The sequence below is a fragment of the Ovis canadensis genome, chromosome 8, assembly GCF_042477335.2.
Source record: "Ovis canadensis isolate MfBH-ARS-UI-01 breed Bighorn chromosome 8, ARS-UI_OviCan_v2, whole genome shotgun sequence".
Lineage (NCBI taxonomy): Eukaryota > Metazoa > Chordata > Mammalia > Artiodactyla > Bovidae > Ovis > Ovis canadensis.
This window is the reverse complement of record NC_091252.1, coordinates 62,090,382-62,118,041: the sequence shown is the minus strand read 5'-3', so window position 1 is coordinate 62,118,041 and position 27,660 is coordinate 62,090,382. Positions and strand designations below refer to the sequence as shown.

Sequence of the window (27,660 nt, the reverse complement as noted above, 5' to 3'; positions counted from 1 at the left end):
CTACAAAAATATTCAGTGTTGGTTTTTGCCTTTTTGGGACAAGGCTACAAGGCTACCTCCTAACTATGGTGTTGAAAAAAAAAATCACGATTTCAAATACAATGTGGTATATAACTTAACACATAATCTAATAGGAGTAACAAAGGAGGGAGTGTTCAGCTCTGCTTGAGGACCCAGGTAAGGTTTATGGGAAGCAGCTGGATTCTGAAAGATGCATATGAATTTTCCAGGTAAATAAAGGGGAGTGGGGAGGCATCTCAAGCAAGGCATCACATGAAAAGATACAGAGAAATAGCATGGAGGGTATAATGTGCTTAAAAATCAGCTGGAATCTTGTTAAAATGTAAATTATGACTCAGTAGGTCTAGGATGAAGACTGAGATTCTGTCTGCACTGAGAACAAGCTCTTGGTTAATACTGATCATGTTGATCCACAGATCACAGTTTGAGTATCAAGGGGTTAAACAGGATATATTAATACAACTCCAAACGCCTGGCTAATATGGTTAGGAAGAGATAAGATCAGGATGTGAAGTAAAAGCGTAATCAAAATATGATAAATTGTTTGACTATTAGAAGCATTATCACCAAAACAGAAACCATTCTGGCTTTAGTAAGCAGTAACTTAATGCTCAGAAATTTTTAAATTAGATTAGCACCATGGATGGAAAACACAAATGAAGTCTGAAGTAAGAAGTATGATTAAAAAAGAGGGAAAATAACAAGTAAGCACATCCAACTTTTTATGCTATTTTTAAGTCTGAAGTTATACATACATCAAATTGAAGAATTCTTACTTACAAAGTCGTCTTCACCTTCAGCTAAACCATAGTTTGGCAACATAGCTCCCTCCATTGTGGTGCTCTTGAAGACTCCTTTAATTTTGCTGCCTATTCGGCTGATTCCAAATGATTCTCCTCTCTTCTGTGTGCTCCTAAATATTAAACAAAAATGTATCAAGAATATAGCAAGTTATTACATTATCACAACAGTCTAGTTTACTGTAAACAATAATAAAAATAGTTGCAAAAAGGGTAAACTGAAGGTATGGCTAAACATAACTTTTTGGAGTTCTCAGTCATAGATTAAGTCTCAATATCTTCATAATCAAAAGTGACAGTATATTTAAAGTTTAAATTTGAGGGGATGAATAAATGGGACAATATTTATTAACAAACATTTGAAATTTACCTACTCTTTTACCTTAGAATACGAATGGAACTACCAAGTATAAAAGATGAGAGCCCTCTAGTGGTACATATTTCTAACTGCCATTCAGCTTTTGAAATAACAGGTTAAATAATTTGGTTAAGACCGATGTTCAAAATAGACTATACCACTCAAACTGTACCCACCCAGGTGGTGCAGTGGTAAAAGAATCCGCCTGCTAATGTACTTCTGAAATAATTCAGTGTAACAGAAAAACAAGAAGACTAGGAAACTTTCTCAGTACTTCATTTTTAGATAGAACAAAAAAATTCTGAAAATGGCTGAAAATTTTTAAGCATACTTCAACTTTATAATCACATAAATGATACTCAAAAGAAGAATGAAGTATAAAGTGTACCTTACATTATTTCGAAGTAATAACAAGAGAAGAAATAAAATGGCAAGGGAAAAGCTAGCAATGAACATAAAAGATAAAAACAAATGTAGCCTAAGGAAGAAGCCCTGCTCTGTCTTACATATTAAATAATGGTTTTGCAATTTTTTACAGAAGTGAATTTCTAAAAGCAGAAATAGCTGAAAAGCGACAACAAAAATACTCCAAAAAGCAGCAAAAATTTCCTCCATTACAGCCTACTGCTTCTGTTTCAGCAAGTAAAAACGTAACTTTTATTCAAAAGTCATGCTCACTATGTAATACTGCCCTTATAACAAACCTCCAAATAAAAAATGACTGTTTTAAAATTCAAGAAAGTTGGTTTTGAACGGCTTAACTTAATGAATAGCTACTATTCGTCTAAGAAAATGTACTTCTAAAAATAATGCAACAATTACAGAAATACAAGTAAACTGATCAAGTTTCAATGCACTAGGTATATGAGTAATATATACATTTTATACACGTTCAAGGAGTGAAGAAGTGAATCAAACTTATTTTAAAACTGGAAAAATGCTAATAATAAGTAGTAGTAGTTGTAAAAAAGGATACTTAAGCTAGAATATTATTTTAAACAAGCATAAAATTAGTGTTTTTTAAAAATTCAAAATTGTAAACACAATTTTCTCTGAAAGAAATGTCAAAAACAAATACGAAAATACTGATAAAATATTAAAATCTCCAGAATCTAGATAGATTTTGCTGGTCCTCAGAACCTAAATGGATTATAAAACAGTTTGGACTTTTTGAACTATTTTTTTTTAATATCTCACTTGTGATGAAGCCCAGAAATACTGAAAAAATTGTACTACTTGCTTAAAAAAAACAAAGTTCTTTAAACACAAGTGTAAGTCTAAATGTAATTTAGCAAGATCAATACCATTAAAAAAATGAGGTAATAGCTTTAAAAGCTGAATACTGGCTTTTTCATTTTATTTTTATACTGACATTTTTATTTTATAATGATATATATCATGTTATTTCCAAAATGAGACATCTAGAATCAAACTACAGGTTAATTTTAAGAGATATACCAAACAGCTGATATAAAGGCAGCTATAATGTTTCTTTTTTTTTTTCCTTTTCAGTTTTACTTAGGTTGTTTTGGGTGTATGTTTTGGAATTAAACAGATAATTTATACAAAAAAGAATCACATGCTGTCTCAAGACTTACCGAAAATCATCCAAACTTAGGCTACCTCTGCAGTAACAGATATGTGAAATTATATAAGGAAAAGAGAAAGAGAAACCCCAGACATTAAACAAGTTTCACTTTAGAACAATAAAACAAAATTTAAAAGCTTTAAAAGTTACACTGATGGATAACATTCATCTTGACAAAGAAAAGGAATTCTTAGGACTAACATGATAAAGGAAAGAGAAATAAAACATAATGGCTCTTTTGGGGAAATGCAATCTGAATTCTAGATCATTAAAAAAATTCTTAAAAACTCAGTATGTCACAAAATAATTCTGTAGTTTTTTGCCCTCATTTAGGCAAACTATTTGTTTAATACAGTGCAAAATATTCAGAGACTAAGCCACCAAAAACTTGGCAGAAAAAACAAATGTGTATTTTCTAACACGGAATTCATGTCTATGGATGCAAGCTCAACACATTTTTAGTTTGAATATTTTTTAAAATCATGTCTTAAGCTAAGAAGCAAAGTTAACAAAAGATCCAGCCTTAAACATTTTTTAAGTTATGCTGTAAGTATAGAATGAAACAGATTAACAGTAACATGCATTAAAATTCTGCTTTTAAAATGCAAATATAATAATAATGTGAAAATGCCTAAACATTTGGGAAAATTTAACAAGATACACACCAATGCCTTGTTAATCTCACAATTAATATATATTAGTGCTTGGTCACCTGCTTTTAATGTAGGCATAAAATGTATGAATAAATATTTTACATATTTTCAGTCATCTAACAGCTAATTAGCAATGCTACTGTAAATTTTCAGTGAAGGACTGTTAAGAAAGTCTTTTACTTATTCTACACAGATAAATGAATCATTGAACGTCACTGGAGCAGAGTCCTAACAAGACAGATAATGTCAGAGTCAGGTCAACATAAAGAAAAACATACTTTCTAAGGCCATAACCATTACCCAGAATGAAAACAATCCACATTTTCTTCCTATTAAGTTTATATGCTAAGTCAGCAAAATTAGAGCCTCAATATGTTGAAGACAACTAGGTGTTCTCAAAGTGGCAAAGGAAGCTTTCCATCTCTGAGGTTATGACCCTGACTTACATTTAGCTACTCAGCAAGCTCAGAGGATCAAAGAACCACTTCCTCTTAAGGAATCCAATAGAGGAGTTTCACTATCAATGTGAGACTCCAAACATCCTAAGTCCACAGATAAAAATAAATAAATAAAATGTTAAAGAGTCGCTCAGTCATGTCCGACTCTTTGCGACCCCATGGACTGTAGCCCACCAGGCTTCTCCGTCCATGGGATTTCCCAGGCAAGAATACTGGAATTGGTTGTCATTTCCTTCTCCAGGGGATCTTCCCCACCCAGCAAAGGACCCACATCTCCTGCATTGGCAGGTGGCTTCTCCACCACTGAGCCATGTGGGAAGCCCTGTGTGGATTGGGTCAAGAATGCTATTTTAAATAGTATGCATGGAATTTTTGTTATATAAAGTAACTATTGCACAGTTGCAATATATAAATTAGGGAACAGTAAAGGAGTAACATTTTAACAAAGAATCATAAAGGTTACGTCCCACATTTCAGAAAGCTGCTGCTGCTAAGTCGCTTCAGTCGTGTCCGACTCTGTGCGACCCCATAGACGGCAGCCCACCAGGCTCCCCAATCCCTGGGATTCTCCAGGCAAGAACACTGGAGTGGGTTGCCATTTCCTTCTCCAATGCATGAAAGCAAAAAGTGAAAGTGAAGTCGCTCAGTCATGTCTGACTCTTAGCGACCCCATGGACTGCAGCCCACCAGGCTCCTCTGTCCATGGGATTTTCCAGGCAAGAGTACTGGAGTGGGTTGCCATTGCCTTCTCCATTCAGAAAGCTATGTCCCACCTTTCAGGTGGTAGCTAGTGGTAAAGAATTCACCTGCCAATGCAGGAAACACAAGAGACACAGGTTCCATCCCTGGATTGGGAAGATCACCTGGAAAAGAAAACAACAACCCACTCCAGTATTTCTGCCTGGGAAATCCCATGGACAGAGGAGCTTGGTGGGCTACAGTCCATGGGGCCACAGAACATTGGACACGATTGAGCACTGGGGCACCTTTCAGAAAAATTACTACATATATACTACATATATTGGCACATTATGTAAAAATTAATATTTAACATACAAAAAAATTCAAATCTATATATTTCTACAACCCTTAGTTTTGTCAAAATATGTAACACAGTCTCCCCACGGCTCAGGTTTTCACATTTTTCCTTATACTATTTTTAAAACCACTCCATTTTCTGACTTATCTACTTCTCTCTTTGCAACATATCTCCAATTTATTTATGTTTATTATTAGATTCTTGCTCAAACAAACTGGGCTTCCCTGGTGGCTCAGATGGTAAAGAATCTGCCTGCAATGCAGGAGTCTGGGTTCAACACCTGGATCAGGAAGATATCCTGGAGAAGGGAATGGCTACCCTCTCCAGTATTTTTGCCAGGAAAATCCCATGGTCAAAGGAGACTGGTGTGCTACAGTCCATGGGGTTGCAAAGAGTTTCACATGAGAGCATATAATACACAAACTGGAAGATGTTGAGAGCAATGTGAGTATCAATTCTATAGATTTATATATTTGATATCTGTATCAATTTTGTACATATACAATGTAAGGAACAAATCAAGACATTAATTATCCAGCTTATAAATGGATAAAGCACCTCTCTTACACTGCCTTTATTAGGTCATTTAACTGCACATTTATGTTTCCAGAAAGCCAAGAAGGGAAAACCCTTCCACTTTTGTAACCAGTGGGTACTCTAATAAACATCACTCTCTGGGAAAAAAAAAAACAAACTACTCTCTAAAATGGAGTTATCTGTGGATTTCAATTATGCATGCAGTCCACAGTTTCCAATAAAGCAGGTAATCCAGCAATAATATGTGTTAGTTATAATATTAACAAAGCAATGGTGTGTACCTTGTTAAATTTTTCTAAAAGAATGTCTGGCATTTTTACATTACTATATGTAATATGGCTCTACAACTCCTTAATAAAATATCTGGTTTACTTATACAGCAAAGAAACCACACAGTCAAACAAAAACAGCTAATAAAGGTAATGATGCTATCACAGAATGATTAGTATCAAAAAGAACCAAAAAAAAAAGCAACCACCATATATACAATTGAATATACCTACCTGTTGAATTTTGAATTGCGTGTTGGTGATTCTGCACCTCTTAAAAGTTGTCTAAAATACTTAAAAAATAATTATGATTTATTAAACCAGTACTTGATATTGAATATGCTATTTTACCTTACTACTTACAAGTTTAAAGAAAATATTACTTAAATCAAGTGAATACAATCACAGTCAAATAGAGTAAGGATTAAGATATTGCAAATGGAGGTATTCTAACCATCTGATTTCCACTAGTAGGTAAACAACATACATACAAAAATGGGGTTTCCCCATCACCACTACAAAGCCACTCAGATATATGGAAAATCAAATAGACCAATTAGGTAGCAATCTACTAGCCACATACACAAACATGGTTTTGATATTAAGAAATAATATTATCAGTTTCTAATCTCCTGCATTGGCAGGTGGCTTAAATTATGTAGTGGCTTAAATTAAATTATGTAGTGCAAAACAGCATCTAATTAACTACATTTTATTTTTCTATTTATTATTTGAATTACTCATGCAATGATATCAAAGCAACTAATAAGTTTTAAAGAAAAATCTTCACACAACATTAATATTCTGACTTACCTCATCACTGTGGCAAAACATAGGAGTAAACACATTTTCCAAGAGAGAAAGTACATGTTCATAAGCTTCAAAAAGACATCTCATAGTTTGAAGTTTCACAACATCTATATATGGGCCTTCAGCAACTGTTAAAAAAATTATATTGCAAAAATTATTTATGAAAAGCATAAATACATTATATATTAGTTTAAAATTCATTACAGTGAAAGAGCAAACAAACAACACTAAAACTGTTTTGCAGAAAATCCACTGTAAGGTGCAAATCACACCAGAATGAAGAATTAGAACAACCTAGCCAGTTCTGGCAAGTATTATTTATGTGAATTGTGAATAAGTTTCTTCATCACAGCTTTCATCTTGTTAGTAAAATAGGATAATGCCTGCCTGTGTATCTCACACAGCTGTTGCAATAAACAGGGAATACATCAGAAAACTCTGAAAAGAGTAAAAGAACTACAGACAACAGAATTCATCCTCATCTTTTACTTACTTTTTTGAATCTCTTCTACAATGAAGGGATCAAATCGAATTTTGTCAACACTTTCATCTAAACAATATGTTTTATAAATCTTTTGTAACTCTTCATGAAGAGACAGCATTTCGTCATTTGATAACTCTGGTCGTAAAATTCTGTCATTGAATTCCTCTAGCAAATTCAGAAAGGAAAAAAAAAAGATTTTCATAGAGTAAAACTATTCAGTGAAAACTTCAGGCTCTCAGTCTAACTGTAATGAATATCAAAAGTGGCAAGTATGAGTAGTCTATTCATCATTTTAAGTTTTTAAAAAAATTTTAATTGGGAGCAATAAAACAACTACTGAGATGAAAGAGAAGTTAAACAATGAAATATAATATATACCAACATAAAATGTGTAAATATTAGCCTAGCAACATAAATCTTCTAAAACTTAGAATAATAAACATGTTTGTAAAATTCTCCTTAAGAAACATATTGGATTAATTTCTTATACCAAGGGTCTTTAATATTCTGAAACCTGATTCACTAAATAATAGTGAAAACTAAGGCTCTTTTTAGTCCTGGTCAATGTTTTTAAACAATGTTTCTTTCCATCAAGGAAGCTGTAGACTAGTGACAGGGCTCAGAGTCTGAACAAATCAATTTTTTCTAAAGAGACAGAGGACAGCATTAAAAAACCCAAAATACTGACTGCCTTTTTTATTACAAGAGGTAATATGGAGCTTACCCCTTAATTCTTAATTATCAAAACTGAAACACAAAGAGAAAAGGAGTTTTTCTTTAAAAAAGAATAAGAAAAAACTAGAACAGAACATATGAGATCTTTGGAATGATAGCAAATTCATAAAATTGGAATCTCAAAAAGGAGAGGAAAAAATCAGGCACAGTATTTGAAGAGATAACAGCCAAGCATCTTCTAAAATGATGAAAGCCACCAACCTACATATCTAAGATTCCTAGGAAAATCCAAGCAGAATAAACTTTTTAAAAACTACACATTACAGTTAAATTGCTGAAACCCCAAACACAAAAAGAAAACTGCAAAATCAGGGAGAAAAGAATATATATAGGGAAACAAACATAAGAATGGAAGCTAATTTCTCCTTAGAAACAATGGCGCTGCTCAAAAGGCAATGAAAAAATGACATAAAATGCTGAAAGAAAAAAAACATAACCTGAAATTTTTATTTGGTGAGAATATCTTTTTAAAATGAATACAAAATAACACCTTTTCAGACAGACAAGAGCTAAGAGAATTTACCTCCAGCAGAATGGTGCTATAAGAAATGTAATAAAAAACATTTATTTCAGCAGAAGGAAAATGATACAGAAACTGGCTCTGCAGAAAAAGAATAAAGGCCACCAAAAAAGTAAATTTGCCAGTAACTATCAAGGCCAAAATATGTGTGCATGTGTGTGTGTGTTAAGACTGTTGCTTAAGGAAGAAAAAGCAATGTACTGTGGAGTTTCATAGCCTACACAGAATTAAACTATATAGTAACAGTCACATCAGACAATAAGGGAACAAACTGAGGTATACTGAGGTTCTTACACTGTTTCTGAAACAGTAAAATATATGTTTAAATGAAAACTGTGATAAATGAAGGATGATGATCATTGAGCAACCACTAAAAAAAATAAGAAAATGTCAACAGAGGAGATAAAATACTGAAAAATGCACAAGTAATTCAAAGAAAGGTAGGAAAACATTTAAAAAAAAAATACATGGAACAAATACAAAACACCAAGACCAAAGACCTAACAATAAATATGCAATAATTATACTAAGTGTAAATGTACTATAACCCCCAATTAGAAACTAAAGATTATCAAATTCGATTTTTTAAAAGCAATATTCAGCTATGTGGCATTTATAATAAATGTTAAATTCTTTAATTATATAGAAAAAGGTAATACAATGCAAACCCAAGAGTAAAGATAGTATAACTACATATTAATATCAAACAAAGTAGACTTCAAGACAGAGAATTACCAGAGAATTTTATAGTGATAAAAGGATAGATTCATTACCGATCTTAAATGTCTCTGCACCTAATAATGAAACTTGAAATAGATGAAAAAAAATTAATAACTAAAGGGAGAAATAGCAAATCCATTAAGAAATCAAAAGCCATCAATTTAATCTAAATAATATTTACAGGACACCACCCAACACAGCAAAATAGATGTTCTTCTCACATGTACATGGAATATTCATACAGATCATATGGATGGGCCATAAAACAAGTTTCAATCAATTTCAAAGGACTGAAATCACACCAAATATGTTGTCTGATCAGGACAGTATTAAATCAGAAATCAATCACAATAAGATATCTCAAAAATCCCTAAATTTTGGAAATTTAGCAATACATTTCAAAATAACCCAAGGGTCAAAGGATAAACCACAGGAAAATTTTAAAATATTTCAAACTAAATGACTATAAAAAGCACAGCATATCAAAAATCTTAGAATTCAGTTATAGCAACTCATAGAAATTTATAGTTTTAAGTGCTTATATTAAGAAAGAAGAAATGTGTACAAGTTAATCATCAGTGCTTTCACCTTAAGAAACCAAAAGTACACACTAATTGCAAGGTAAGAAGAAAGGAAATAATAAATATGAAAGCTAAAACTTAGCAAATCAAAAATATTTCAAAACTTTATAAACCACTAGAAAGTACAAATTAGCAATAAAGAGGGGATATCACTACAGCTCCATAATAAAAGAATATTAGGAATAACTTGGTGATTAAATAGGGTGCTGAGATGCACTAAAAGCATTTTAAAAATCCACTGTTCATTCATGATAAAAATTCTCAGCAAACAATAAACAGAAGGAAATATTCTCTATCTAGTAAAGGAGATCTACCAGGAAAACCCAGGCTAATATTATACATAATGGTGTAACACTAAATGATTCCCCCATAAAGCAAGGATGTAAGCTCTCACCACTCAGATTCAACACCACACTGAAGGTCCTAGCCATTACAATAGGGGCAGGAAAAAGAAATAAGATGTAAACATCACAAAGGAAAAAGTAAAACTGTGTATTCACAGATGACATGATTGTGTGTGCAGAAAATCCTAAGGCAATCTACAAAAAAGCTACTAGAACTAGTAAGTAAACTTAGTAATGTCACAGGATACAAAATCAGTACGCAATAAATCAATTCTATTTCTGTATATAAGCAACAAAAAAATTTAACAAGTTATTTTAAATACCACATTCAAATAAATCCAAAAATAAAGATCCACAGTGATAACTATGAAACACTTTTATGGAGAGAAATTAAGAATGAAATGAATGAAAAAATACGCCCTATTCATGTACTGGAAATCTAAATACTGTTGAGATGTCATTACTCCCCAAGTTGAGCTACAGATTTAATACCACCCCAATTAAAACATTGAAGCAGGTTGTGTATGTGGATGAAGGGGTATGATTATCAGTCTGATTGTAAACTTTATATAGAAATGCAAAGAACTTAAAATAGCTAAGGACAGTCTTTAAAAAGAACTAAGTGGGAAGCCTTAAACCACTTGATTGCAAAACTTACTTAGTCAAAGTAATCAAGACTGTATTAGTATTAGTCGCTCAGTCGTACCCAACTCTTTGCGACCCCATGGACTGCAGCCCACCAGGCTCCACTGTCCATGAGATTTTCCAGGCAAGGATACTGGAGTGGGTTGCCATTTCCTTCACCAGGGGACCTTCCCAACCCAGGGTTTGAACCCTGGTCTTCTACACTGCAGGTAGATTCTTTACTGACTAAGCTACAAGGGAAGCCCCAATCAAGACTGTGGTATTGGCCAAAAAAAGTAGACATATGGATCAATGGAAAAGAATATAACTGAGAAACAGACCCACATATGGTCAAAAGGTTTGTCAAAGATGCCCAAGTAATTCAAGATGGGAATGAAACGTCTCTTCAAAAAATGGATACTGGAAAAACTGTATATCTATACAGGGGGAAAATGAACCTCCACCCCTACCTAATACCAACCTAAAATTTATTCCACGATGGATCACAAATCTGTATATAAAATATAATAACTGTAACACACCTAGAGAAAAACAGGCAAACATCACCTTGACTAAAGATAGGTGAAGGCTTAAAAAAGTCTTTTGGAAGTCTCAGAAAGCACTAAGCATAAAATTAAAAATTGATACACTGAATTTCATCAAAATTTAAAAGTTCTGCTCATCAAGAGACACTATTCCAAAAATAAAAAGACAAACCACTGTCTGAAAGAAAGTCTTTGTAATACTTATATCTGACAAAAAGACTCATATCTAGAATATTTAAAGAACTACTGATATTTCTGACAAAAGGAAAAACAATTCAGTAAGAAACAGGCAAAAGACAGCAATTCCACAAAGATATTCAAATAGTCAATAAGCACATGATAAAGTATTCATCTCTGTTAATCATTAGAGAAGTCCAAATTAAAAGCACAACAAAATTCTACCACATACCAACTAAAACGGCTAAAATTAAAAAGATAGACACCACCAAATTTTTATAAAGTTGAGGCACAACCAGAACTCTCTTACCCTGCTGGTGGAGTAAAATAGTACATACAACCCTCTGGAAAACAATTTGGCAGCTTCTTATAAAATTAAACATATATCTACCTTGTGACACAGCAATTATACTTCTAGTTATTAAATATATGCTCAACAGAAAGCCCTGTACAAGAATGTGCACAGCAGCTTTACTCATAACAGCCCCAGAGTGGAAGCAGTCCAGATACCCATCTAGAGGAGAATGAATAAAGAAAGTGTGGTACCCTCATACAAAAGAACACTACTTCGCAATAAAAAGAACAAACTACTCATCTACACAATAACATGAATCAATCTTAAACAGCATCATCCTGAATCAATGAAGTCAAGCTCCAAAAGTACATCCTATGAGCTTCCATCTATATAAGGAAACTGTACAGGAAAAACCAATTTGTGGTCAAAGAAATGAAATCAGTGACTGCTTTGGCAGAGTGGGAGCAGGAAAGCATCAGCTGGGAAGGGCTCTCAGGGAACCTTCTAGGGTGATGGAAATCTTCCTGATTTCAGTAAAGGTGTAGGTTATATGGAGTGCAGATTTGTTAGAGCAATTGTATATTTAAATTCTATTTGTTTTGCTGTGTAAAATATGCCTCAATTTGTTTTCATTATATATTTTAAAAAATTAGGTGCATTAAAAAAACTAATCTTTTCAGAGTCCATATAGTGCCTCAAAATCCAATAGCACAAGATGTTATAGAACTTCTAGTCAAAATAGAACATTTTTATATTTGATTACTTAATCAAAATAATTCTTAACAAAAACTGTGACAAAATGCTCATGACCAGGTCTTTAACACAATTTCATTACTCTAAATTTTTAGTAGTTTTTTTTCCTGCTAAGAGCACTTGGTTGAAGTCAGTTAAAGATTATGTTCCAATGTGGAAAGGAGTAGACACTGGCAACTACAACATCAGATCTGATCTGAACTGTCAAGTATATGACAAAGTTTAACAATGACTTTAGTAAAGTACACAGGTAAGCCTCACCCACAGTCAGACAAATCTGCAACACGTGCACTGCTCCTTCTTGTTTCAGAAAGTTCATAAACCGGAACAAGAGATCTTGCTGCTCTCTGATTTGCTTCAATTCTAACTTCAGCACCTTGATACAACATGGGAGGAGGAGTAAGTTAGAGCTATATAAATACGTGATAAAATTGTTTATATCGAAAGTATGTTATTTCTGAAAATACTTACAGATGGTTTTTTATTTCTAGGTTCTGCAAATTTCTGCAAGAATGGAACTAAAGGGGAAGGTGGTTCAGTCGCTTTTTCAGGCTTTGAAGAGAGAATTAATTCAGTCAAGTGTCATTTGATTGGTATGTATCAAACTTCAATGCAATCTGAAATATTTTCTAACATGTTCAATACTCACTGGACTGTCATCTATGAAGATGATAAGCAAATGATTCACAGTATCCTAATGGAAAATAATAAATATAGATCAAAATAATTTCATTAGTGTATTCTGCCCTGAATTCTGAAAGCTTCTATCAGATTGTGAAAGTTTCTGGAAAAATGACAAAACAGAGCAGTGGCAAAGCATCTGTACGTTTGTTAACACCGAAGAACTTTTTTAAAAAATCTACAATACAGGGTTCTCAACTTTTGTGGAAATGGAAAAAGAAAAGTAATTCTGACTTTGGCATTCAAACTGCTTATAAATTATCCCTATTTCTTCAAAATCTTACTGGATCAAAAGTAAAAGCAACTCAACTATCCATCAATAGATGAATGAACAAAATGTGACATACATCTATAATGAAATACTACTCAGCCTCGAAAAGAAAGGGAATTCTGATCTATGCTGCAACATGAATGAACCTTGACGATATTATACTATGTAAAATAAGCCAGATGCTGCATCACTCCACTCATCTAAGGTAACCAGAGTAGTCAAGTTCACAGAGACAGAAAACAGTCAGGAAGCAGAGCTGCCAGGTGTTAGGAGGAATGGAGAATTACTGTTTATATGGGTGCAGAATTTAGATTTTGTAAGATAAAAAGAGTTCTGGAGACAAGCTATGGTTATGATTGCTCAACAATGTGAAATGTGCTTAATACCACTGAACTGTACATGTAATTTAAGATGGTAAATTTTACTTTACATGCATTTTATCACAATTAAAGAAAAAAATTTTTTTAAATCTTACTGGATCAGCTAGGAAATCCAAAGAAGGGAGGAACACCGAACCAGAGAGAATCTCTCTTAAAAGTAAGGTCAGAGATCTGGAAAAAAGAACAATATTGTACATATTTAGTGACTTACATCAGCTCTCACGTGGGAATCTTGTTAATATGACTATGATTCAGGAGATCTGGGGTCTGCCTTGACAGTCTGCCATCTCTAACAAGCCACCAACTAATGCTCACACTATTGGTTCAGAGACCACATCTGGATTTCTTAACTGGTTAAAAGGAATACTATTAAGAAGGAAAAAGCATTTCCTCGGCAGGAGGAACTTGAGTAAGCATTAGAAAAACTCTACTTCAGAATATTACAATGTTACATGTAACAAATTAATAAGTAAAACTAATTTTAATAGTATAATTATTGTATGACTATAATATTTAAATTAATAAAGCCATTTTTTAAACTTTTATTTAAAATATTTTAAATTTAAAATAAAGTAATATTTAAAGTGTACCACCAAGAATAAGCCATGGTTGGACATACTGCACAGCACAGGGAAATATAGCTATTATTTTATAATAACTCTAAATAGAGTACTTTCTTGGTGGCTCAGACAGTAAAGCGTCTGCCTCCAATGCGGGAGACCCGGGTTCAATCCCTGAGTCGGGAAGATCTCCTGGAGAAGGCAATGGCACCCCACTCCAGTATTCTTGCCTGGAAAATCCCACGGACGGAGGAAGCTGGTAGGCTACAGTCCATGGGGTCGCAAGGAGTCGAACACGACTGAGCGACTTCACTTTCACTTTCTTTCACTAAACAGAGTGTAATATATGAAAATACTGAAGCACTATGTTATCTGAAAATAGTACTATAAATTAACTATAATTCAATTAAAGTAAATAAATAAAATAAACCATGGTCCTTATCTCTAAGGATCATAAAGATAAGAGCAACAAAGGAACTTTATGGAATAATCTAAACATGCTCTTATAGGAACAAAGGAGGCTGGATGGACTAAATGACCTTTAACTATACTTTCCAAACTTAGTGGTATAATTTATCCAAAGTGTTTCTGCCAGTGAGTCCCAATATGCATGTCTTTTCAAAGGAACACCAAGGATGTAACACAGTATAATGATATCAAGTAAGAAACTTAATTTTTATGTTTATCTTTGATTTCCCAAGATCAGCTTCTAGGAAAAAACTGTTAGCAATACAATATATCATGAACGTTCAGTGCCTAAAATGGCATTTTAGGACCTAATAAATTATATTTCTTAAATGGAAAATTTTTCACATCACAGGATAACCTCAAGTTTTAGTGTATTCCTATTATGATCAAAAACAGCAATATACACATGGCATGGTATGTAAATACTGCTATGACATTTTCCAGTCTTATTTATACCTGCAGTCTGTTGCTTTAGGAGGTAAAATATAAGGAAAAAGTAGTTCGGTAAGTTTCCTTAAATAATGTAATTCATCTCTTCGACTCCTCAAAGCCACATGAAGCTCTGGACCATACTCTTCTAAAGCAGCTTGCTGTAAAAACTCTGTATTTTCTACTATAAATACAAATAAGAAATAAACATTGGAAGAAGTTAACAGCATTAAACAACTTCAGCCATTTCCACTAACAAACAGAAAATAATTTAACACAGCCATTCCTTTCTTAACCTTTCTTTCTTTCCAATATGTATTCTACTGGCAAACTTTTCCACAAAAAGAAAGTAAAGAAGGTAATTTTCCTCTTTGCTGGAAGTTTTTAATTTATTCAAAATGAATTGATAAAAAAAGTCCTTTCACCCTTGGTAAACAAAATTTTAAACTCAGGTCATTACAAATTATATTAAAAGCAAAAGTTTTAAGTGGAAAAAACTAAATAAAACATCTTCCAGCACACACAAAGCTTTAGTTATCAAACATTACATCTTATTCATCCTCTGCAAGTATTAAAAAATCCATCTTAAAGCTCTCTATTATCTCTTCTTTCACATCAAAATCAATCAGGTAACCCTTTAAACTAATTATAGAATAGAAACGGGCTTCCTTGGTTAAGTTCTGCATCTTCTGCCCATAGTATAGGACAGAAAAGGTATAGAACTGTATACAGTGGAAGTCCATGAAGTTCGATTACTTACTAAATGTTAACTGATGATAAAAGTTACACTAACAAAAGGTTTTCTTAAAGGCCAAGCACTAAACTAATACTTCAAAACTTAAAAATAATAGTATTGTCAATCCTTTTTTACAGACCTCAAAAGAGCAGGAGAAAAAGAAGTCACGATTTCCCCCTATCTGCACTCTGGGCCAAGTTTTAAAATCATGAAGTCTGTGAAGGGAATCTTAATTCTAATTCAATGGCATTTATTTTATACTATTTACTTCTATTTTTATTGAGAGAATGCAAGCATATTTACCAAAAAAAAAAAAAAATGCTAATATATACATTCCAAAGGTGTGAAGGTAAATGAATGTTACCTGCACCAGAGGTGCAAAAGCAGGACCGACAAAGATGGATGTGGTTTTCATACAAATCACGTTCATGCATTTTATTTTATAATTATAAAATTGTTTACCAAGCATTCTGCCCCAAGTATTCGGGGTACAGGTCTTTTAAAAATTTATATCATAAACAGGAATTTAAAATAAGAAGACTAAGCTATGCTATAAACTCCAGTTCTACTTACTAACTGATGATCTTAAATAATATAATCCCTTTGAGCCTCAGTTTCCCCCTCAGTAAAGTCATTAAATAGATAACACTGAAAATATTTCATGTAAAATGTACAAGTAATTATAATATTTGATGCTATTAAGCATTTATACATAATATATAAATTGAATCACTAGACTGGACTCTACTCAGATGTGAGATTTTTGTAGTCTTAGCTAATGAAAGAATTTAAAAATCAGGCAGAAGATAAAAACATGTGGAGGAAGAAAACCTTAATACAAGTACAAGCAAAATATAGATGCTGAAAAACAGGCTATGAATTAAACTCTACTAATCACCAGTATACCTCCTGCCTAATCAATGGAGTTTTCAGACCACGAAAGGAAGTTTTCAGAATCCATGACAAAAAGATTCCTTTAGGATGAAAAGACCGATATAATAAGGCCCTTCAACTACTACTGAATTTAAATTAAACCAAGGCTTCTAATGTATGTATTTTCAACATGTCTAAGGATGACAGAAGTAATTACATAGAAAACCTCTTTGCAATTCCTACTTTCAAGAGGCAGATAAGGAGAGAACACCAAGAGAGTAAAAATGTACATGGATAAAGAGGTTAACCTTTAATTACTTCCTGAGTATACAAAATTGTGTAGCAAAAAATATTTAGAAAACAAATGCATGCATGAAAGAGAAGAAAAATCAAAACCCGGAAAATCTTACAAGTCTAATTCACTGTTATAACATTTAGAACACCAGAACCTTTGGACAAACTGGAATCCTCCTAATACTTAGGTCTTTTAATTTTATGGACTTCATTAATTACTAATACAATGTCATTAATGAATCCAATCTAGCATTTTATGGTGATTTTGTAATTGAGGACCATTTTTCACACGAATAGTGGTAGCAAACTAGCAACCCTTCTCTTGCGAAGACTAAAGGATAAATTTCAGCACTCTCAGAAACAAAACAACTTGGAGATTTTATTAAACTGATCAATTCAACTAAAAGTAAAAAGATGAGTCCATTTATCTATATCCTGAGTTCAAAGTGTTTGTCTTTATAACAAAATTAAGACCATATTAAAAATAATTTTCCCACACAAAAACTTGCACACAAGTGACCAAGATGTCCTTGAAAAAGTGAATGGATAACTGTAGCACATCTAGACAACAGAATGTAATTGAGCACTAAAAAGAAATCAGTTATCCAGCCACAGAAGACATGGAGAGCCCTTAAATGCATAATTCTAAATGAAAGAAAGCAGTCTGGAAAGGCTACAGTATGATTCCATTTATGGAATTTATGACATTTGGAAAAGGGAAAACTGTGTAGAAAGAGCAAAAAGATCAGTGGTAGTCAGGGGCTCCTGAAGGAAAGAGAGAGGGATAAACAGGTGAAACACAGGGGATATGGGGGCAGTGAAACATTCAGTATGATACTGTGATGATAAATACATGACATTAACCATTTGTCAAAATCCACAGAATGTACAAGAAGAGTAAAACCCTAATGAAAACTATGGACTTTGTTAACAATGTATCAATACTGGCATATCAACTGTAACAAATGTACCAACCAAGGCAAGGCATTAATAATCGGGAAGGGGGGAAATATATGGGAATCTCTAAAATATCTGCTCAATTTTTCTATAAACTTAAAACTACTCTAAAAACTAAAATTTACTAATTAAAAAAACACATTTTCCATATTTTTTTCTGTCAGTAAAGTACCCTTAACAGAATGGCTACAATCTTCTGGTATGATTTTGCCAGTGAAAGGACAACAATTTTAAAAGTTAACTTTTTTTTTTGTTTAACATTTAAACTACATACATTTAAACTTTTCTACTTTTAAACTACATTGAAGGTAAAACTTCTTAATTGTTATATAAGACAAAAACACAAGAGCTTAAACATGCAATCTGAACTGGTTCTCGTACCTGAGGAATGATTTATACCAAATGACAAGTAAACTAATAATTTAACTTCCACTCTACCTAGAACACAATTTCCTCAAATATATTGTGATTATATGAATTGATGTTATATGAGAAGGGAAAATTGGTTCCACGCTCAAATGAGTCTAGGATGTTCCGGGTTATACAAAGTTAAAGCTATATCTTTGCTGCAAGACTCCTGAGAGGCTTTGGACTGCTAATACTTACTGGTAATTTCCAGAAAAGGAATACCATACATGGTAATTACCAGTCTCACAAACAACTAAATATAGAGCATATAAGTAATTTTGCTTAAAAAGTATATTTCAACTTGATCTAAGAGTAAGAAAAGCCCCAAAGGAAGATTTCATTTGTTCAATCAGCGAACATTTGATGAATATATATTATGTATACATCATGACAGTATAAAGCCCAGGACATATGTGGGAAACTGAAAAGAGGTCATCCTAGCTAAAGTATAATACATATTGAAGGACAAGATCAAAGAACTTACCTACACAGGAAAGGATTTAAATATAAGACAGTTTTGACTCTACAGCAGTCACTAATTTTTTTTTTTTTAAGTAGGGAGGTAACAGGATTGTGGTATTGTGAAATTAACATAGTAACAGTATACAGGATAGGCTAGGTCAAATTGAAATCATTAAGGAAAAAGGAGAGAAGACGTGAGAGATACCACAAAGGAAGTAACGAAGGCAAAGGATCCATTCAAAAAAAAAAAAGATAAGGTTCATCAATAATATACCTAACAATTAATGACTGTACTTTAATTTTCATAGATTCTTGAGTTCACACAATCACTTGTATTATTAATAAATTACCGAAAAGGATTTCAGTTGAAACAAAAACTCACAGCATTTATGAATATATCACTTAATTTATCAGTACTCAGATATTTAGGGTGAAAGTTGGCATATAAAAACAAAATCACTCAAATTTCGGAGCAGGAAATTGTATTACCTTTCTGACTGGCTTTAACAATCACTTCTATATGCTTCATTGCTGCTTTTAATAGTTTCTTGGTGATAATAGATGGAATATCCACCTAGAAAAATTCAACATTAAAATAAAAACTTTTGAAATAATTTATCTCTAAGTTACAATGGCAGGAACACTATATTTAAGACACTGGGACATAAGATCTTAAAAATTAGCTGTACTGAATGAAGTCAGAAAGAGAAAAATAAATGTCGTGTATTAACACATATATATGGAATTAGAAAGACAGTACTGATGAACCTATTTGCAGGGCAGCAATGGAGACACAGACATGGAGAAAGACTTATGGACATGGGGTCTGGGGAAGAAAGGAGAGGGTGGGACAGAGGGAGAGAGTAACATGGAAACATATACACTGCTGCTGCTGCTATGTCACTTTAGTCATGTCTGACTGTGCGACCCCGGACGGCAGCCCACCAGGCTCCCCCGTCCCTGGGAGTCTCCAGGCAAGAATACTGGAGTGGGTTGCCATTTTCTTCTCCAACGCATGCATGCATGCTAAGTCGCTTCAGTCATGTCTGACTCTATGCGACCCTATGGACAGCAGCCCACCAGGCTCCTCTGTCCACAGGATTCTCCAGGCAAGAATACTGAAGTGGGCTGCCATTTCCTTCTCCGAACATATCCACTTCCATACGTGAATTAGACAGCCAATGGGAATTTGCTATATGACTCAGGGAACTCAAACCAGGGCTCTGCAACAACCTAGAAGGGTGGGATATGAATGGGAATATCAAGAGGGAAGGGACATATGTATACCTAGGGCTGATTCATGTTGATGTTTGGCAGAAATCAACACAATATTGTAAAGCAATTATCCTTCAATTAAAAATAAATTTTTTAAAAATTAGTTATATTATTAGGAATCTTTCAAAAATATAACTTAAAAGCACTTTACACTCTTAGACCACATTGATTATAACTTCAGACAGTTTTACTACCACAATAATGAAAATATACCTTAACAGGCATACCTTATACACTAAATTTTTCTCATGAAATTAGTGTCTTTATTCTTGACTTATTTCTTTAATGTATTTGTTCTAAACGTATTCAAGAAAAAAAAATGTCAAGCAGCTTATCATTCCTTTGAGGTTATAAATTTGTGTTAACTAAGGCTGCTTGAAAATAAACTTTTCATTCAGATTACAAGACAAATCCTGGTTTCAAGATATATGGCAACATTCTATTTTGGAATAATACTAAGTTTCATTTTTCCGCACAGACAATTTTCAACTTAAAGATTGGAAACTGTAGTGACTAGGGTAGGTTAGTAAGAGAGAATTAGAAGCGTACATGAATACACATAAAAGAGACAGAAAATAAAATAACTTAAAAAAAAAAAGTCTTGTGAATTAAGTAAATCACCAAAAAGCATGTTTATTAGACTTCAACAGGGTTATCTGCCATCACAAAGCTCAACACATTACATTCTCCCTTTATCAAAGGCATGAGAAAACTGCATCCCAACAGTGTTATTTTGTGTTAACTTTTCAATTCTTTTTAAATTCCTCATTAAGAAAGAGGGAAAACATCACAGCCTGATAAATCTATTAAGTGTAATGACTCAGAAGCCCCCAATATTAGTGATTTACTAGTAAAACCCAGAGCAGTTTATAGGTATCTTTCAGCTATGAATATCAAACATGTTCAAAAGGGGGCTATGGTTTCTGCTAGCAATATGCCTTTTTTGCAAAATAACATTACTCTTCATTTACCCCTGCCCTCTTGGTACTTAGTGATTATAAATTAGTTCCATTAATTGTCAAATAAACAAGATGTCTTTGTTTTCAAATATTTTGTAAAATCTCATCTTCTGAGAATACACATGAAAATTTTCACTTGCAAGTTCTATTTTAGAAACTTCAGGTCAAAGTCAAAATGAATAAAACAATGAGTTTGTCACTAAACTTCAATTTTAAAAAAAAACACTGTGGACCTTAAATGATTGTCTTCATTATCCCCAAACCCCCAAGGTACATTATTCAGGTAATGTTACCAAGGATAGAACACTGTACTAGGAATAACATGACCCAGGCCTAATCCTCTGCCCATCAATTACCTCTGACACTCTGACATAGAATATTACTAACTTTCTACAAAATGAGTATGATAAAGACCCACTTATCTTCCAGGACAGTATGCAGATAAAATGAAAAGAAAAAAATATATAGCATAACAATCCAGAAAGTGGAAAAAATATTTGGAAATCATATATCTGATCAAGGAAATCCAGAATAGATAGTAAACTCTTACATCTCAGTAATTAAAAGACAAATAACTCAGTTTAAAACATGGAGAAAAAATTTGAATATACATTTCACCCCCCAAAAAAGATATACAAATGGCCAATAAGCATCCAAGAAGATTCTCAACATCATCAGCCACGAAGTGAAGTGAAAGTCGCTCAGTCATGTCTGACTCAATGCGACCCCATGGACTAGACAGTCCATGGAATTCTCCAGGCCAGAATACTGGAGTGGGTAACCTTTCCCTTCTCCAAGGGATCTTCCAAACCCAGGGATCGAACCCAGGTCTCCCACATTGCAGGCAGAGTCTTTACCAGCTGAGCCACAAAGGAAGCCCAAGAATACTGGAGTGGGTAGCCTATCTCTTCTCCAGGGCATCTTCCCAACCCAGAAATTGAACCAGAGTCTCCTGCATTGCAGGCGGATTCTTTACCAACTGAGCTATCAGGGAAGCCCCATCAGCCACAGGGAAAAGCAAAGCAATGCCACAATGAGATATGACTTCACATCCATTAGCACGGTTAGAATCAAAAAGTGAAATAATAATTAGTTATGGCAAGGATGTGGAGAAATCAAGACACTCATACACTGCTGGTGGCAATGGAAAATGGTGCAGTCATTTAGGAAAACAGTCTTTTGACAGTTTCTTTAAAAAATGGTTTAAACATAAACCATCTGACCCAGTAATTACATTTGTAGGTAAAATCAAAAGAAAGGAAAACAAATATTCTATACACATTCTCCCCGCAAAAAACTTGTACACAAACCCTATGGTGGCATTATTCACAATGGCCAAAAGGTAGAAACAATCCAAATGTCCACCAACTGACAGATGGATAAACAAAATGTAGTATATCCATACAATGGAATATTATTCAGACATAAAAAAGAATAAGTACTGATACAGGTACAACAGGACAATATGAATAGACCTCAAAAATATTATGCAAAGTGAAAATAAACAATCACAAACATTATACTAAATGAAAGCAAGTAATCACAAAAACTATAGAAAGGATTTCATAGTTAACATGTACTATATTCAACCAACCAACAATCTTGTCATTGGACATCAGTTTTCCTTTTCAGTCTTCCTTATTATAAGGTATACTGCAATGAATCTTTGAATATACATGTTTCCCCTCTATTTCTTTAAAATATACTAAAAAAACGGAATTATATTTGAGAGTACAGACATTTTTAAGTCTTTCAATGAAGATTACCAAACCCCCTAACAGGGTAAGAGTTATATCAATTTGAACATGCTTTGCCTGTTTCTCTACAATCACCAGTGCTAAACACTATCATTCTTTTTTCTTTCCCAACCTGATAGGCAAAAGAATAGTATCTCATTAAAAGACAACATATTTTCAAATATTAACTGGCACTTTTATATTTTCCTTTTGGGAACTACTTATTCATAATTTTTTGCATATGTTTGCTACAGTGGTTGATTTTATTGGTCATTTCTCAAATAGGTATAGCAACATTTAACAAGAATTTATCTTTATTTATTCCTGGCAGAGATACAGATCACTAATTTATTATTAATATGTTCAATATATAGAACTGACAAGGCAGTAGACAAGTACTTGTGTCTATAGCCAACAAAGTTAAGTGTATATATATGGCTTGAAATTTTTTTAAAACATCATAATCATTACAATGTAGTCAGTAAATTCATCTAACAAGAACATGACTTTTTTTTCTACAGTTGTCTTTTTATCTCTAACTGCTAAAAACCAAGATATCCAAACATTAAAGAAAGCAAAATTGATCAATTAATCAATAGTAATCCATTTATCTCTTAATCTAAAAAAATTAAAGGTGAAGAACAAAGCGAATACATATAGTGTGTGTGCTAAGTTGCTTCAGTCATGTACAATTCTTTGCCACCCCATGGACTCTAAGCCCACCAGGTTCCTCTGTCCATGGGATTCTCCAGGCAAGAATAGTGGAGTGGGTTGCCATTTCCTTCTCCAACATATAGTATAGAAATTCCCAAATTTCTCATTATAAATATATACCTTGTGAATCCTTCGAATTAAGACGGATGCAAAAAACCGTAATATAATTCTCAGTTCATCAACAAAGGACTCATCATCTGTTACATCCCTTCAATTGGAAAGAAAAACAAGCATTTAGAAGTTCAAAGAAATACAGCTTCCCTTTCTAGAAACCAAGAGAAGTCTAGAACTGACTCTTTTCCCATTTACTTATGCTATTTTTCAACAAACAATGCATTATATTATGGAACAAAAGAACAAAGAAGAGAATTAAAATCTCCCATAATTCTAGTACCAAGACACAATTATTAACTAAATTATTGTATAGATTTCCCTGTAGACATTCATGTGTATGTAGTCACATGTTTAAGATTTTTAAGATCATTTTCTAAATATCATCAAAGAAATATCTAAAAAACACAATAATTCTGAAAAGAAACAGAATTACATAGAAAAGTTCAATTAAATATTTATAGATTAATAATATAAACTAATTCTAAAAGTAAGAAAAAAAGTGTGTGTTCTATTTGAAAAAGAAAATAAATTGAAACTCAAAATGTTTTTAAATAGAAATTTTGACAACCTTTTCCTGAATTTTCCTATAGCCTGAGGTCCCTAGAAGAATTAGGATACCTTCCTAATCCAAGGCAAGAAAGAAAGGTATGTATAATCATAATTTTCTGAACTAGAAGATGATGCTGTTAAGTCCCTTGGTAGAATAAAGAAGATAATTTTGTATCAATCATGGTTCCCACTATTAACTCCAAGGAAGGGAATATCATAGCATCAATAGCTATACAGGATACACACTAAAAAATACAGCCAGATTTTGTCTGAAAAGTTATAATGTGGGGGCACGGTGGGGATGGGGTGGCAGTCAGGGAGTTTCACAACAGGATTCATTTTATAAAAGGCCTCATCATCAATTTACTTAAATGACAAATGCCCCATGTTTAAGACAGATGCCAATGTAAAAACTGTATATAAGCTATATATGCAAAAATAACATATTAAATGAGTGTTAAATTTGTTTTAATCCACTATAGATCAACTCAACTACTAGCATTTTTTTCCCCCCAGCCACATTGCTCAGCTTGTGGAATCAGTTCCCTGACCAGGGACTGAACCCAGGCCCATGGCAGTGAAAGCGTTAAGTCCTAGCCACTGGAAACCAGGGAAGCCGCCTATTAGCATTTTTAAATTAGGAAATTCAAAATATACTGAATCATTCTAACATTAGGGGAGATATAATTAAATATTATAAGTCATATAGGTGTAAGTGTTCAAATATATAACTAAGTACATGATGCTTATGTAAGGGAGTATGTGTTTTATTAAATGATTTCTGATTGTCAAATCAGACTTTTTTTTCCCACAGATCTAGAGCATTTTCCATATTCCATTGAGCATAGGGGATTTGTACATTAGCATCAGATACCAAAAACAAAGCTACTCTGGAACATTAATTTTCCAGGAAGTCTACTGAAATTAACTTTCAGTTTAATGAAATACCTGAATAAAAATTTTTTCTCTAAATGTACAACTAATTGTACTAAGTGTAACTAAGTGTAAAAAGTGCATACAAAATGATAAATCACTACAATTAGGAGTCATAAGAAACTGTACAAGTTACTGTTTTTTCAAAAAGTAGCCTAGGGTTTTTTCCTCTTTGCTATCACTAAATTGTTAATTGATTACCTACATCAATGGTTCTTAAGAGACCACTGTGCCTCCCAGGTAAATTTGGCAATCTCTGAAGACATTTTTGGTGATCACAACCAAGGAGAACAAGGAGTGCCACCAGCATTCACTGGGAAAAAGTCAGGGGTACATTAAATACCCTATAATGCACAGTATAGGTCCCCTAACAAAGAATTATGTGGCCAAAAATATCAATAGTGCCAACACTGAGAAATCACCATCTATACTAAAAATGTATCATTAGCACACTTAATGGGATCTTAAAGAAAGAACTTACCTGTACCAGGGGTAGACAAAGTTTTCCAACACTAATTCAAGAACCTGCATAAAAATTATTTTTTAAGAAAAATCAAGTTAATTAATTCTGGGAAAATAAACTCTCATACTAAGGAATATATAACAAAAATTCAGCTTAGTATCCCAAATATTGACCCCTAGTATCATTCTTTTGCATGACAAAATGTCCATGTCGACTTCACATAGCTATGATGATGAAAAGGGACATACGGGAAAACACTCTGAAAACAATAAAACTCTATTAAAAAGAAGAATTACTATCAGAATGACACACACACTTTAAAATATGTCCATAATTTTAAAGAATTTAATCTAAATTGTTCCTGACTCTGAAGATTCAATGAACCAAAAAAATTATATGGAAAGAAGGAAAATAATAGGCTGGTCTTTTGCATTCCTAATGCCCTCTATAAGTCAGTATTCCCAGGATAAAATGAAAAAACAAATATATAAGACTTAGGGGACTTCCCTGGTTCTGGTGGTCCAGTGGTTAAACTCCGTACCCCCAATGCAGGGGGCACAAGTTTGATCTCTGGTCGGGGAACTAAGGAGTCAGTGGTTATCTTTCAAGGGAGGATAGACTAGAAGGGAGCATGAACAGGACTTCTGGGTGCTAAGATGTTTTTGTTTCTTGATCTGAGTGCTGGTATATGAATATGCTCAGCTCTGTGACAACTTTAAGTTATATCTAAAAAAGTTACAAAACAAAACAAAAGAAATCCTTGGTGTTGAACCTTCCATTTCTTGAGCCTGGGTGGAACAGTATAATTTTTAAAAGGACTTGCAGCAGTGGGCATTAATTTTAAAAAGTACTAGGGAGGTAATGAAACAACATATCTAATCTGACTATATACCTTCTCTAGCCCAGTAATGAAGATTGTGGACTCTCTACATACTCAGGCAACAAGATTTGGATTTTTTATTACAAAAACTAAGCATCAGTGATATCAGCTGGAAAAATAAGATACACAGAGACAGGGTTAGGACATAGAGAGGAGACTAGAAAGCTTACCATTCAACATTTCATCTTACATTATTCCCCAAATAATCCAACCAGAAGTCCTACTGATTTTACATCCTACGTAGCTCTTTTCTACCTCTTCTCACCCCTATACATAGCCTCTAAATCAGTCTCCCTCCTTCCAAGTTAGCTCCCTTCCATCCTCCACAAAACTGCCAAAGTGATCTAAAGTATGTATTTGACCACATCACTCACCTGCATGAAACCGTCAATATAACAAACCACACATCAAAGTAAGAAAGGTGGAGCTGCACTGATTCTGAAAAGGCAAGAGAAAGCTGCATGCCAGCAGCTGTGACCTTCTACTTCCTTTTCACCTCCCACTACATCCTGTAGAGAATTGATGCTTTTGAACTGTGGTGTTGGAGAAGACTCTTGAGAGTCCCTTGGACTGCAAGGAGATCCAACTAGTCCATCCTAAAGGAGATCAGTCCTGAACATTCACTGGAAGGACTCATGCTGAAGCGGAAACTCAATTACTTTGGCCACCTGATGTGAAGAACTGACTCATTGGAAAAGACCCTGATGCTGGGAAAGATTGAAGGCAGGAAGAGAAGGGGACAACAGAGGATGAGATGGTTGGATGACATCACTGACTCAACGGACATGGGTGTGAGCAAGCTCCGAGAGTTGGTGATGGACAGGGAAGCCTGGCATGCTGCAGTCCATGGGGTCACAAACCATGGGGTCACAGAGTCAGACACAACTAAGCAACTGAACTGAACTAAACATCCCGTGCGTCACATCTGAAAACTCTAGTTACACAATTTGAAAATCACTGACATCTATGATCAATTAAACATCTTCAGCATGGCCTTTTAAGTCTTTTGATGATCTGATTTCCAAACAGCGATATGAAAATTGGTTACGAACTAAAGCAGTCCTGCATTTTTGATTGAGTTCTGCTACCAGCCAGCTATACTTGAGAAAATTATTAAAATGCTCTAAACCCTAGGTTTGGTAAAACCATCAAAAATAGCACCTACTTCATAGGTTACATGAATAATACAAGCACAGTGATTAGCACG

General features: G+C 33.6%; 1 protein-coding gene across 9 annotated transcripts in view; it reads right to left on the bottom strand.

Annotated features, from left to right (window-relative positions):
• Positions 1-27,660, bottom strand: part of SNX14 (sorting nexin 14) — a 73,687-nt gene that overhangs the window by 24,782 nt on the left and 21,245 nt on the right. For 2 of the 9 annotated variants that reach the window (XR_011258607.1, XM_069598318.1), the window contains exons 5-17: positions 25,592-25,635; positions 23,635-23,722; positions 19,320-19,404; positions 15,128-15,284; positions 13,739-13,814; positions 12,961-13,005; positions 12,783-12,863; positions 12,573-12,687; positions 7,027-7,182; positions 6,537-6,661; positions 5,958-6,016; positions 2,778-2,804; positions 802-934 (exon numbers count right to left, since the gene is read on the bottom strand). Coding sequence is in view for 7 of the 9 variants with exons in the window: in XM_069598318.1 (XP_069454419.1) it covers positions 802-934; positions 2,778-2,804; positions 5,958-6,016; positions 6,537-6,661; positions 7,027-7,182; positions 12,573-12,687; positions 12,783-12,863; positions 12,961-13,005; positions 13,739-13,814; positions 15,128-15,284; positions 19,320-19,404; positions 23,635-23,722; positions 25,592-25,635 (1,191 nt within the window). In the remaining 2 variants the exon portion in view is untranslated. The remainder of the gene's footprint in view (positions 1-801; positions 935-2,777; positions 2,805-5,957; positions 6,017-6,536; positions 6,662-7,026; positions 7,183-12,572; positions 12,688-12,782; positions 12,864-12,960; positions 13,006-13,738; positions 13,815-15,127; positions 15,285-19,319; positions 19,405-23,634; positions 23,723-25,591; positions 25,636-27,660) is intronic. The other 7 variants (XR_011258608.1, XM_069598320.1, XM_069598319.1 and 4 more) reach the window with 6 other exon arrangements.